General features: G+C 33.8%; 1 protein-coding gene across 3 annotated transcripts in view; it reads right to left on the reverse strand.

Annotated features, from left to right (window-relative positions):
* Positions 1 to 5,017: 5,017 nt before the first annotated feature.
* Ist1 (IST1-like protein) overlaps positions 5,018 to 14,304 on the reverse strand; it is a 30,000-nt gene continuing 20,713 nt past the window's right edge. For 2 of the 3 annotated variants that reach the window (XM_069832770.1, XM_069832769.1), the window contains one exon: positions 5,018 to 13,038. In XM_069832770.1, the coding sequence (XP_069688871.1) occupies positions 12,820 to 13,038 (219 nt within the window). In that variant the 3' untranslated portion in view covers positions 5,018 to 12,819. The remainder of the gene's footprint in view (positions 13,039 to 14,304) is intronic. The other variant, XR_011333386.1, reaches the window with a different exon arrangement.

The following is a 14,304-nucleotide window of genomic DNA, read 5'->3' on the forward strand; positions in this document are numbered from 1 at the left end:
TACAAAAATATATTTATCTTTTAACCATTTAACAGAATTTTCAACTACTGACCAATTTGGTGGTTCTTTTAGCAACATCCATGAAAATGTGGAAAAGTTAAAATTTGTCATACAAAGAAGTTAAATATTCAACTACAGCATCGTAAAATGCATATACAGATATCCAAAACCTCTTCACTGACTGACTGTCACAACTAGTTAATAGTTTAGCAATAAAAGAAATAAAATTCTCATATTTTTACATTTTGCCATTAAAAATTGGGACAAAAGGCAATTTTCTAAAAAATAAATAAATAAATAAATAAATAAATAAATAAAGGGACAAACTTTTATACCCTCATCAAAAGGGACAATCCCGATTAATAGGAACATACGGACTGTTTAATTTTCCAAGCATCTCTCTCGTGAAAACTGATGAATTCAAAAGTTTACAATTCATTTTCCGAAATGGTAAAAAATTATATTTTTTAATTTTATTTTAGGTTATTTACAAGGAGTCGTCGCTGAACGATTCACATTATTTCCAGGTTAGTTGAATCAACTCATCTAGTGAACGATATAAATCTTTAAAATACTAGGTGTCTCTCTCCCTTGTTACTTGTGAGCCATCCCAAACCCCGACCTCCACCCCTAAGAGCGCTGGTCCTTATATACCCGTCAGTCAAGGCCTTCTGACAAATAAAAGCAATTGACAATAGATATCTCAGTCATGACAACCTCATAAAATATCCTATCAATTGAATAATCGATCTTGCTACGTACAACATAATTATATTATATTATTACCCATTTCAGCGAGCACTGACGACCACTGCAAAATACGATAATTTGGTCCAGGAAGCATTGTCTTTTGGCACAAGGATGATTTATGTAACATGTTTCTAAATTATTAGTCTTTTAAATACCGGTACATTCTTTAATAAATCACTGAAAAACAAATGTAAATATAGGAAGTGGAGTGAGTACGAAATTATTATTATTTTTTGGCGCATCATTTTTACGTAAATAACGAAAAATAAAAAGGGATTATTAGAAAGTACGTACACTGCGTTTGTCAAATGCGCATCACCATGCTTTCGAAAAGGCACTTTTAAGTGCCCAACACCCCGCTTTTTTTCATCATGTGCTACAAGTCAGATCATCATCGGGGCTGCTACCCCTCTTTTTTCATCATGTGCTACATGTCGGATCATCATCGGGGCTTGCAGCCCCGACACCCCGCTTTTTTCATCATGTGCTACAAGTCAGATCATCATCGGGGCTTGCAGCCCCGATACCCCGCTTTTTTCATCATGTGCTACATGTCGGATCATCATCGGGGCTTGCAGCCCCGATACCCCGCTTTTTTCATCATGTGCTACACGTCAGATCATCATCGGGGCTTGCAGCCCCGATACCCCGCTTTTTTCATCATGTGCTACATGTCAGATCATCATCGGGGCTTGCAGCCCCGATACCCCGCTTTCTACGTCATGTGTTACACGTCGGATCATCATCGGGGCTTGCAGCCCCGATACCCCTCTTTTTACATCATGTGCTACACATCGGATCATCATCGGGGCTTGGAGCCCCGATACCCTGCTTTTTACATCATGTGCTACAAGTCGGATCATCATCAAGGCTTGTAGCCCCGATACCCCGCTTTTTACATCATGTGCTACACGTAGGATCATCATCAGGGCTTGCAGCCCCACTTGCTACGTGCAAAACAATTATATTATATTATTACCCATTTCAGCGAGTACTGACGACCACTGCAAAATACGATAATTTGGTCCAGGGAGCATTCTCTTATGGCACAAGGATGATTTATGTAACATGTTTCTAAATGCTACGTACAACATTATTTTATTACATTATTATTACCCATTTCAGCGAGTACTGACGACCACTGCAAAATACGACAGTTTGGTCCAGGGAGCATTCTCTTTTGGCACAAGGATGATTTATGTAACATGTTTCTAAATTATTAGTCTTTTAAATACCGGTACATTCTTTAATAAATCACTGAAAAACAAATGTGAATACATAGGATGTGGAGTGAGTACGAAATTAGTATTATTTTTTATTTTTTGGCGTATCATTTTTACGTAAATAACGACAAATAAAAACTAACATGCCACATAACATTATTTTAAGAAATACAAGAAACAAGCATGAACAATATTCACCATTCTTAATGATCGGGGGATAGAAAAAAAACCGTATGGAATAGATATTACATACAAATGTGCGTGTAATAAACAATAAGCAAACCATCTTCGATTAATAATTCCAAAACAACGTGAATATAGCGTGGATTGTGTAGGAAAATAATTTCTTATAAGTTGCTCCCAATGTGCATCATTGTTAACTTATGAAAACAAATGAAAATTAACATGGCATATAAACACTATTTGAAGAAAGATGGGAGATATTAAGTAATATTCATCGTTCTTAATGATCTTCGGATGGAAAATAACAATGAAATATGTATAAAATAGAAATTACATACAGGTGAGCATATAAAAAACAGTAAGTAGAATTATTTATTTGATTAATAAGCTTAAATTACTCCAGGTTTAGTGTGTTGTGTAACAATAGACAATGGAATCGTTCACAGAAGTGAACTATAAATGATGTGAATCGTTCAGTGCATCCATCTTGTGTAACAATACCCTAGAAGTGAACTATAAACGATGTGAATCGTTCAGCGACGACTTCTTACAAATAACCTTATTTTATTCTCCAATGTTCAAAGATTGGATTGTCAATACTTCATTTCGAAATTACATCTGAAGTGCTCCAAAATAATTATTTAATAAATGGTACCACGTCATTCTTTATAATCCTAAATTTCCAGCTCCACTTTCCTGAAATTACATTTTTTAAAAGAATGTACCCATAAAAAAAAAAGACTAACTGATAGATTTTGTCAACATTTTCCAGACTTGCTTAACTTTGTATATACTTTATTTCAACATCAGGCAAATCTTAACAGTTGGTATATTTTTTCAATTAGCATAAAATTTCTGTTGAAGAGAAAAATAACTTTTTGAAAAATATTTTAAAAAATCATATAGGCTACACTAACTCAACTGTCATAGAAAAAAAAATCCTGACAAGCAATTACTTGACTATATACGAAGGACACAAAATTTCATTTAGTTATCTTCATTGGTTTTTGTAAAAGTAATGTTTGAGTAAAATAAACATTATTAAAAACACTTTAAACCACTCTTGCCCAAATACATGTTCAATTATTATCACGAAAATTGTCATACATGTTTCACATGTTGTTATATTCATCATATCCAAATTTTATAACACTATGGCGCAAACTAAAAGAGTTATAAAAATTTTAGTAATGTGTATTGCACTTTCTTTAAAATCTCTCCTGTGAAACTCATCACATTGCAAGGATGTCACACAGCTTGAAAATATCTACTGATATTTAAAAATCTATCTGAACAAGCAAATTCAGCAGCAAAAAGAAATAAAAGAAAGAACATAATAGTCTCTCTTAAATAATAATAATAATAATAATAATAATAATAATAATAATAATAATAATAATAATAATAATAATAATAATAATAATATTCAAGTATATTAGTAAGTGAATTGCAAAAACTATTTATCAGCATATAACCTAAACACTATTCCCATCATATTTTATATAACCCTCATCTGGTTCTTAAAAACAGCACAGTCATCCTCTATTTTGACAAACAAATGACAGGCAGAATAGCAGATTACAAGTCAGGCATTATCTTAGTGGACAAACTAATGAAGAAAACATAAAAATATGTTCCTGTTCCTTCCAGTAGTAACTTAGAGGAAAGTACCAGTAATATAGTAGAACCTCACCAATCGGAATCCAATCTGTCATCAGACTTGTTAAGCTCTCTGATCTTCATCTCAATAGACTTCAACTCGTCAGCTTTTTCTTCCAATAACATTTTTTTTTGAAACTGCATTGTTTCAGCTCCACCTTAGCCAAGATTAAATACGTGAAGCAGAACAATATGTGTAATTTCTTTATCATTAGTCTTTTAAATTTGTTACTATGTCATAAGTTTAGAAACATTATTTTTGTACAAAAAAAAAATGAGATTAAAATATAAAAACTACAGACTTCCCCTTAAAAAAATATTAGTTTCCTTGAAAACGTCTTCCAAATACAGCATAAATAATGCAGTTTGCTTTCCCCTTCGAAGTCAATTACCAGTAACTTTTATTTCAAACATTTCTTTCTGAAACAATTCATTGTTTATATCTATTGCTTTATCAACTCAAATGATCCACCCATTGTTATTATTTTATTATTATTATTATTATTATTATTATTATTATTATTATTATTATTATATGCTCAGTATTATTTTTAAGAAAAATAATCCTGAGAATAATTGGTCCAATTTATGATAAGGACTAATGAAAGAAATGTTATAGTAATTTTATTTTAGTAGGTTATTTTATGACGCTTTATTAGCATCTGAATGAGATGAAGGTCATAATGCCGGTGAAATGAGTCCAGGGTCCAACACCGTAAGTTATCCAGCATTTGCTCATATTGGGTTGAGGGAAAACCCTGGAAAAAACCTCAACCAGGTAACTTGTCTCGACCAGGAATCGAACCCGGGCCACCTGGTTTCGCGGCTAAACGTGCTGTTACTTCACAGGTGTGGACTTGTTATAGTAATGAATTATATAAAATACATTCTGATCTTCAGTCATATCATAAACGCAGGAAAGGTAAAAATATGACAGGACAAGTGATGAGAATGATAGTTCAAGAACAATTGGTAACCATGGAGGATATAAAAGCAAGGAAACCCAAAACTAGACGAGTGGACAGCATAAAAAAGCATTTAAGGAAGGTGGAATCTTGGAATAGGCCTAATTGGAAGACAGTAGTGCACCAGATCAGCATGGCGGAAAAATAACTGTAGAGATCAGAGGATTGTAGCACGAGGAAAGAAGATGGATCTAAATGATGAAATCACAAAAAATATTTAATATGTAAAAGCAAACATAATTTGCAATATTACTTTATTTCAAATACTGCGGACTTATACCGATCTGCTGTCTCAGTCTACTTCGTTTTAATTAATTACAATGTAATACAGACATTGTTTAGCACCAAGCTAAAAACTTGTCATTTATTTACAAGTTATAGGCCATTAAAAAAATATAAGCCTGCTTTATGCAATTTACAATATATATCAAATTTAAACACTACATAGTATTGATCTTCCTGTGTATCACATTAAAAGGCCAGTCTTGGCCGAAGTGGATAGGAGAAGGTAAAATGGAGAAACATTTTTAACTTTTCTCAATGAAGTGGTAAAGTGGAAGAAATGACTTACATGACGTTTTACATGTAAGGATAAAGCACTGCACTGCATTCTTGAATAACAAAAGAAAACATATTAAATATAACACTAATTTGAGTCATCATATCTGTTGTATTCAATTGTTCAGTGCTATTAAGTTATTTCACAAGTAGAAAGAATGGGACAAAACACAACCTTAGAATATAATACCTTATTCCAGATCAGGAGGAAAAGAAGAGCAAGATACCTATGTAATAGTGGATGGAGTAGATTTAAATTATATTTTTAATAATTGTAAATATTCAAGGATCATCACCAGTATCATTCAAATCAACATCGATCTACCTTCAACTTTTGGATCTTTTGGCCCAGGCACAGTTTTTACAGCACACAAATGCTACTATCATGTTTATGTGCTGTTGTACCACTTTCCATTATGCTTATTAGAATAACATTACAAACATTAATTATAGTTAATGACAATCATATTTTTCATTATCTTCATAACATGAATGAAAAGACTGACGAGTGATTGGAATAAGTATTCTAAGTAGTGTGTGTTGTTGTTTTGTTTTTCATATGTTTATTTTCCATTCTAAGTAGTGTGTGTTGCTGTTTTGTTTTTCATATGTTTATTTTCCATTCTAAGTAGTGTGTCGTTGTTTTGTTTTTCATATGTTTATTTTCCATTCTAAATAGTGTGTGTTGCTGTTTTGTTTTTCATATGTTTATTTTCCATTCTAAGCAGTGTGTGTTGCTGTTTTGTTTTTCATATGTTTATTTTCCATTCTAAGCAGTGTTCCTGTTTTGTTTTTTATACGTTTATTTTCCATCCTAAGTAGTGTGTTGCTGTTTTGTTTTTCATATGTTTATTTTCCATTCTAAGTAGTGTGTCTCCATTCTAAGTAGTGTGTTGTTGTTTTGTTTTACATATGTTTATTTTCTATTCTAAGTAGTGTGTGTTGCTGTTTTGTTTTTCATATGTTTATTTTCCATTCTAAGTAGTGTGTGTTGCTGTTTTGTTTTTCATATGTTTATTTTCCATTCTAAGCAGTGTGTGTTGCTGTTTTGTTTTTCATATGTTTATTTTCCATTCTAAGCAGTGTTCCTGTTTTGTTTTTCGTATGTTTATTTTCCATTCTAAGCAGTGTTGCTGTTTTGTTTTTCGTATGTTTATTTTCCATTCTAAGTAGTGTGTGTTGCTGTTTTGTTTTTTATATGTTTATTTTCCATGTCTCATGGCCTTAGTAACAATTTATTCACGTACATCTACATGTGATACATGTTTGATAGAAACTTACGTGAATGTTTGGGACAAGAAACAAACATGCAAAATCACGTACTTTTGCAAATATAATGATTAGCATAATTATTATTCACTGACTCGGAAAAATAGTCTTGCTCATTGCTGTTAGCCTGTACAGTGGAAGGTGATTTCAGTATGGTATGATATTACAGTTTATCAGAATTTAAATGGGACATTTATCTATCTATCTTCCACCACAAAAGAACAAAAGTTCTTGATGGTAGCTGAATTATAATTTCCTGTCAGTTAAGGAAATTTAAAAACAAATGAGAGAATTGTGAAGAAAAGAACATGAAAAAAGCAAGACAGAGAAGACAAGAAATAAGTGTGGGAAAAGCACGGAAAAAATTACGAAAGAAAATAATAAAAAAATAGAAGTATAAACCTGTTTTATCATGTTAGTGTCCTCATTTTTACTTATCATGTTAGTGTCCTCATTTTTACTGAAGTTTTAATTCATTAGGTTATGAAGAAAGAATTATACATAAAAAATATAACATTAAAACTGACTTATATAAGATACGAAGTTAAACCCCTAACTTCAGTTATTTTAACCTCTTTTAAAATTACATCACTTCATTACAATTGACACGACATTTTCAATGTACGACAACCCACAAACTGTTCACACACGACAGCATAACATGCAATATTAAAATATATATTTCTTTTATACATCCAATCATCTCTAATGGAAGTTCCGGGTTTTTGTAGCTTTTTACAGTTTCTTTTGTGTGATTTAGTACACTAAAACATTCATGAACCCTCAAAACATCCTTTCTTATCTGAAATGCACAATAACATTGTCATCTCTCTAGTGTCTCGTAAGTACAGCAGAAACAAGTAAATAAATCATAAGAGAGACATTAGAATAACGCTTAAACAAATGAATTGACGACGATGGTAGGAGCAAATATAAAACTTATCCAAAATTAAGTTAAATGTTTCTAAAATAAACAAAACACTGAATTACGACATTCTTTTAGCATCAATAAAGATGAATGCTAACTACACCAGACAATACTTTTGTCTCATAAAAATATTCCCTCTTAAATAACACAAATGAAAACTAGCTACCCATTGGTTACAAATTAAAAGAAGAAGAAGCACAGACTCTCAAATCCTCTTTGGAAAATGCATGGACCAGTTTCATTCTAACGAATTCTCTTAGCTTTCTTTTGTTATTTTTCTCAAAATCTTCAAGAAATAAATAAAAAAAACTTGCAGGCTATATTAAAACAATATTTAGTCAGCTTTGTCTCATGGCAATCCCTGATTGGGGAATTTGTATTTTCCAGCAATAAATATAATACAGAACCTCACACTCATAAAAATGCATCAAACAAAAGACGAAATGTTTTTTGAAAAGGTTTTCTTTACGCAATTCAAGACGAAATAAAAAGTGCAGGTACCGGTACATTAAGTAATGATGGAATAATTATTAATTTATATTATGTAACATTTAAACAGAAAATACGTAAATCGTCAAATAACTACTCAAAGTGACTACAAACTGAGACATAATAATGTAATCAAAATATTAAAATGAGTTATAAATATTTACAGTTACCAGTAATGTTCCAAATTATGAACGAATCCATGTAAGATATTAAAACTTGAAACAGAAAAGGTGTACTGGAATAGAAGTATACTGATAAATGGCACAGCTGCAGGTAACAGAAGAACAGACATTTTGTTTTTTCAATAAAATTAGTAAGAAGTGTTAAACTTTCAAACATATCAAATTTACAGCCTGTATATAATACCAAAATATCACTATACCAAACTTGCGAAAATAACTATGTGCAAACCTTGCCAAGTCATATCATTAACAGATGCAATTCCACATAGTTTTCAAGAGGCTCTTAAATGTCTGAACATCAATGATAATATGTGCGTGATAAAATAGACAGTTCAATTGAATACGTTCAACAATGGCCAAAGGTCTTTCAGCAAAACAATTTCCATATCGTAGATAGCAAGCAGATATAGTACATATAGTTCACTAAACTTTATCTGGATTTATACAAATCTGGCTTTCAGGTAGTAGCTCCCTGTAAAGCAGGTTTTGAATAATTTAAAGGAAAAATTGTTCCGGGGCCAGGTAACGATCCCGGGACCCTTCGCTTAGGGCGTGAACGCTCTTCCGACTGAGCTACCCCAGGAACTATACTCGACACCGTCACAATTTTTCCTTTGTATCCACATGACTCAAATGAGCTGACACGATGCCAGAACTCAACTATGAGTGCACACAAATAATAATGTATAATACATTCGTTTTCTTCTGTATGGTTGTGAAACTTGGACTCTCACTTTGAGAGAGGAACATAGGTTCAGGGTGTTTGAGAATAAGGTGCTAAGGAAAATATTTGGGGCTAAGCGGGATGAAGTTACAGGAGAATGGAGAAAGTTCCACAACACAGAACTGCACGCATTGTATTCTTCACCTGACATAATTAGGAACATTAAATCCAGACGTTTGAGATGGGCAGGGCATGTAGCACGTATGGGCGAATCCAGAAATGCATATAGAGTGTTAGTTGGGAGACCGGAGGGAAAAAGACCTTTAGGGAGGCCGAGACGTAGATGGGAGGATAATATTAAAATGGATTTGAGGGAGGTGGGGTATGATGATAGAGACTGGATTAATCTTGCACAGGATAGGGACTGCTGGCGGGCTTATGTGAGGGCGGCAATGAACCTTCGGGTTCCTTAAAAGCCATTTGTAAGTAAGTAAGTAAGTAAGTAATACATTCGTTACTGGAGGTACGTTAACAGAAAGCCACAATTTAAGTCACACAAGTATTTGTGTGCAATCATAGTTGAGTTCTGGCGTCTTTTCAGCTCATTTGAGTCGTGTGGATACAAAGGAAAAATAGTGACGGTGTCGAGTATAGTTCCTGGGGTAGCTCATTCAGAAGAGCGTTCGCGCGCTAAGCGAAGGGTCCCAGGATTGATACCCGGTCCCGGAACAATTTTTCCTTGAAATTATTTATCTGGATTTACTGAAACCTGTGAAATCAGAGATCATTACAACACGAGAACATGATGATGATGATGATATAATAATAATAATAATAATAATAATAATAATAATAATGATAAATGAGTCAGCAGAAATAAATACAAAATAACACAATATTTGAAGGAAATTTTTCGCACCATTCCCAAAACATCACATCACAAATGTTAAGAAATATCAGTATGGAATTTGACGATACATTGTTGGTGAGGTTATCTGTTTTAAGAAACTTTGTTCGATATTAAGCCGGTTTCCATGATGCGTGTTTTCTTGTTGGCCAGCAAACTTGGTGCTGTGATAGGTATGCCGTTGGCTTCTATGTTTGTTTCAGTGTTGATTACCATTCATATGCAGCTAGCTCTTTTCACAGTTCAAATTGAAAAATTATTTGCTGAGTCATCTGTTGCCAACACTCATGATGAAAAAGAAACTAAACCATAAGTGGAAAACAACTAAAGTCCTACATTAACAATAGTAAATATTGTAACAGAGTAGCCTAATTTAAACCAGGAGTGTAATACAACTAAAATCCTATATTTAATTTAGAAACTAAGAAATACAGAAAAAAAAAAAAACATTTAGTAGGAACACAACGTACTTGGTAGCACTGTTCCAGCTCAGAAGCAAACACAAAAAAATAGCAAGAAACGTAATCTAGAAATCTAGCATAGTACTGTTAATGCAAGTTATCTTGAACCTTCTGAGCGAGGACAGAGGGGCAGAGGGAAGGAAGCACGTAACGCGGGTGGAGCCAACTGAGTTGTTTGCGCATGCTCTGCAGCATAATCTCTTGTCAAGCAACATAGAACTATTTCCTTCACTGCGTACCAGTAGTGTTACCATGGAGCAGCAACCACAGGGTAGTAATTATATATAGTGAAATCACACCACCGCGGAGAAAAAGTAACGCTGTTATCCATAGCCGAGAAAGAGAAATTATCGCAAATATAATAAAATTAAGCGTTGCAAGGAGGAAAAATTAAACAAATATTTGCTGGAACCTCTTGCTAAGGAATATGAGAGAGTGGCTAAATACTCTGGCAAAAGTATTAGTTCCGTGAAGAGAATTAAGAATAATATTGAATTACAACCGAATGAACCTCACACTACTCGGGAAAGAATAGTTATGTAATGTTTAGAAATTATTGCTATAATAGTTATGTACAATAGTGTGTGTACTGTGAACGACATAATGAATTACTGTTGTAAGTTATTATTTTCTTATAGTTCTACTAAACATATTATTTCATTCCAGAATTAGGACTTGTGTAAAGTTGAAGTGGACGACTTCGATCAACACGTTATTCGGGATACAATCGAAGAATTCTATCATGTTCAGAAACTAGTACATAGTCTACGATTAAGAAGATAATTCCGAATGGATGATGCCATTGACGAAATAATTAATTTTAGAACAAGCGATGATGGCAGCAATGATAGGGATATGGATTGTGTACAATTGTAAATTAATGTAAATTCAAATAATAAGCCTGTAAAACATTGTTATAAGAATATGTACATATTAACTGAAGGTGTAAGTCATGCAGGCCTATATAATGTACAGAAGTAGCTGTAGTAACTCCTCCATTGCCGGTCCCCAGCCCATATGAGAGAGGAGTGTACACACGATTATATTTAAATACTTACTCATTACAGGTTAATTAAAGCTTGCTACGAAACTATGTTCTCCTCTCAAAACCGGAGTATCGAGAGAAGATGATGTCTGTATTGAACCAAGTTCTTTTACAGTAGAGAGCCGTAAGGTAAAAGAACCAATGTTTTCTCAAAAGAGTCACGTTACCCGAGGGAGGGGCATCCTTGCCGTGCCGTTACGTTGATGAGTACACGCCGTACCGAGCAGTTCCAAAGACAGACTTAGGGGATGTAAGGTTCAAGATAACTTGCAATGACAGTAGTTACCAAAGGAGCCAGCAGTGGTCAGGATTTCCACGAGGCAAGCACTCAGAACTGCCATCAGAGCTCCCAGCATGCAATCCATCACAGAAAAACGCACCATGGAAACAGGGCTTTACTCCTGTTATTGGTAAAATGACTGCAACTACTACAACTTCTGCTGCCCAATTTTCTGAATTCAATTTTTCACTGACTTTACATTTCAAAGCTGTCCGCCAAGTTAAAATTTCTACCTTGGGACTAGGAGAGATGGCAGTGCACAACTTTTAATCACTAGATTATGCACGAATATGATTGTTTTGAGTTCCAAATCTCTCCATAGTGCATATGAAGAGAAGGCATATGTCACTGTTGATAGTGATTCGTCCATTGGACAGGGATGTTAAACTTGGTGGTCCCCTTGGTGGTGTGGCTATTCGACAGGAGTAGGCTACATGCCAGCACTGGGTTTCCCCTTCTCCCTTCGTCATCTTCATCATCATCACTCATTCCATACTCTTCACTTACACATACATTCACGCTAGTACCAACATAACTCTCCACAGATACACATCATGTATACAGTGTGGCCTGCCGAAGTGGTGTGCAACTAGAAAATAGGTCATAGTCCTGCCATCTATCCGCAATATGCGGAACACGAATCACATAAAGTGAAGTGGGTAGGCATTGGATACATACATTCCAAAGCTTTTTTTCCTTGTTTTGAATTCTTCAATTTTTATTTCTTGCTGTAGTTCTGTATATTTATTTATTGTGTCTGTAACGTTTAAACATAATATTTGGTACTGCAATTATATTATTATTAATATTATTATTATTATTATTATTCCTATTGTTATTTTACTGTTATACCATTTTTGGAGACAAAGGACTTACAGGACTATTCAGTGCTGAGCTGGTTACGTTTTTATAAAGTCACATAGAAAAAAAATGCGTATTATCAATTAAATGAAGTGTAATTTGTAACGGACAGTTTGCAGTTATGAAAATAAATTCGTCAACATCATATATTCAATATTCATATATAGAATACTCACCAGGAGGACACAGGAAGAATGACAACCATACTGCTACTCTTTCGAAAATTTAGTACATGTGCTTATTGAAAACGATATTTACAGGTAAAAAATATATATAGCACAAAAAAAAGTAAAATATTCGAAGGAATGAAGAAAGGAAGTGTGAGCACTGTCAATCGACTACAAACTACAATAGCATAATATTTGTATTAAATAGAGCTGAAGCAAATCTTGTTGTTACTTCTTCTTCTTTAGGTCTTCAAATCGCCTTGTAAGGTCATCAAAGTCAATGTCATCATTCGAGTTTCCAGGGCCGACAGGTTCATCAGGCGGTGGAAAGCTGTCTGTAGGAACTGACGGTAACTCAGGCAAGTCCATAAACCCACCTGGTGGTTTACCTGGTCCGCCATCTGGTGAAAGCTTCGATCTTGGAGCTGGTTTTGGTTTTTCATCACTCTTAAATATCAAATACAAAACAGAACAATTATAGCACCATTACAACATTAAAAATGTATATTTCTATATTATTTGTGTATGGAACAGAAAGGCAATGTACAACAATCATTTCTACAATAACAAAACATGCCAAAGTCCAAAAGACTAAAATTTGTAGTTATTTATATTAAGGTCAAAAGATTAAAATCTAGATATTTATTTCTTATTTTTCCGAAATGTATTAGGTCATGGTGGATTGTTATTAATTTGCATTAAGTTCTGTAATTTATAATTTGATATGAAATTACATAATCGCTCGTCTAGAGAGTCTCGTCAAAGTGGCTTTATTTTTTTGGGAAAATTCGTTTTAAAATTCCAAGATGTCGGTATTATTGTCAATTTAGCAGTGTTGTTTTAAAATTATGTACATACAAGATTTATAATACTTATAAATGGCTTTTAGAGAATATGGGGGTTCATTTCTACCCTCACATAAGCCCGCCATCGGTCCCTATCCTAAGCAAGATTAATCCAGTCTCTAGCATCATATCCCACCTCCCTTAAATCCATTTTAATATTATCCTCCCATATACGTCTCGGTCTTTTTCCCTCAGGCCTCCGAACTAACAATTTATATGCTTTTCTGGAAAGTTTTAAAATCCTGCCTTAAAATATTAAACATGATAAGTGTCACATGCAGCATTTTCTGCATCAAATTTTAGTTGTTAGAATTTCAATTGATTTTAATACACTAACTAGTATCCAGTGCTTTTTCTGGGAGAACACGCCAAAACGGTGTTTCAGTACTTTTTTGTTGTATTTTTCATCAGGAAACCAAGAAATGTGTTGATAATTAATTTTTCTTTGAACTCCGTTTAGGTCTCGGAAGTCTGAAAGTTTCGCAAAAAGGGAGTTAAAATGACTATTACACTTTTACTACGTCACACTACTTTCGACCAATAAAACGGTACGAAAGGACATCTTTCAACCAATCATGGCCGCTTATCGCACAATTTGATCGCGTCCCTAGCATTTGTTTAAATTTATCGCGTCCCTAACATTTGTTTATTTTTATCACTACCCTAGCATTTGTTTCTTTGTTTGCCAACATTTCAAACTGTACTGGTCTGGCCGTCAAAAAACAGAAAATTACAAACCACTCCAATCGATGCACATCACTTTCAAATATGACTCGCATTTTGGCATTCAAGAACAAGAATTAATAAAGATCACTGGTCATATATGAAGAGCACCATTCGGAAACCCTGAATGAGTTGAGGGATACAC

Source organism: Periplaneta americana, chromosome 8 (genome assembly GCF_040183065.1).
Source record: "Periplaneta americana isolate PAMFEO1 chromosome 8, P.americana_PAMFEO1_priV1, whole genome shotgun sequence".
Classification (NCBI taxonomy): Eukaryota; Metazoa; Arthropoda; class Insecta; order Blattodea; family Blattidae; genus Periplaneta; species Periplaneta americana.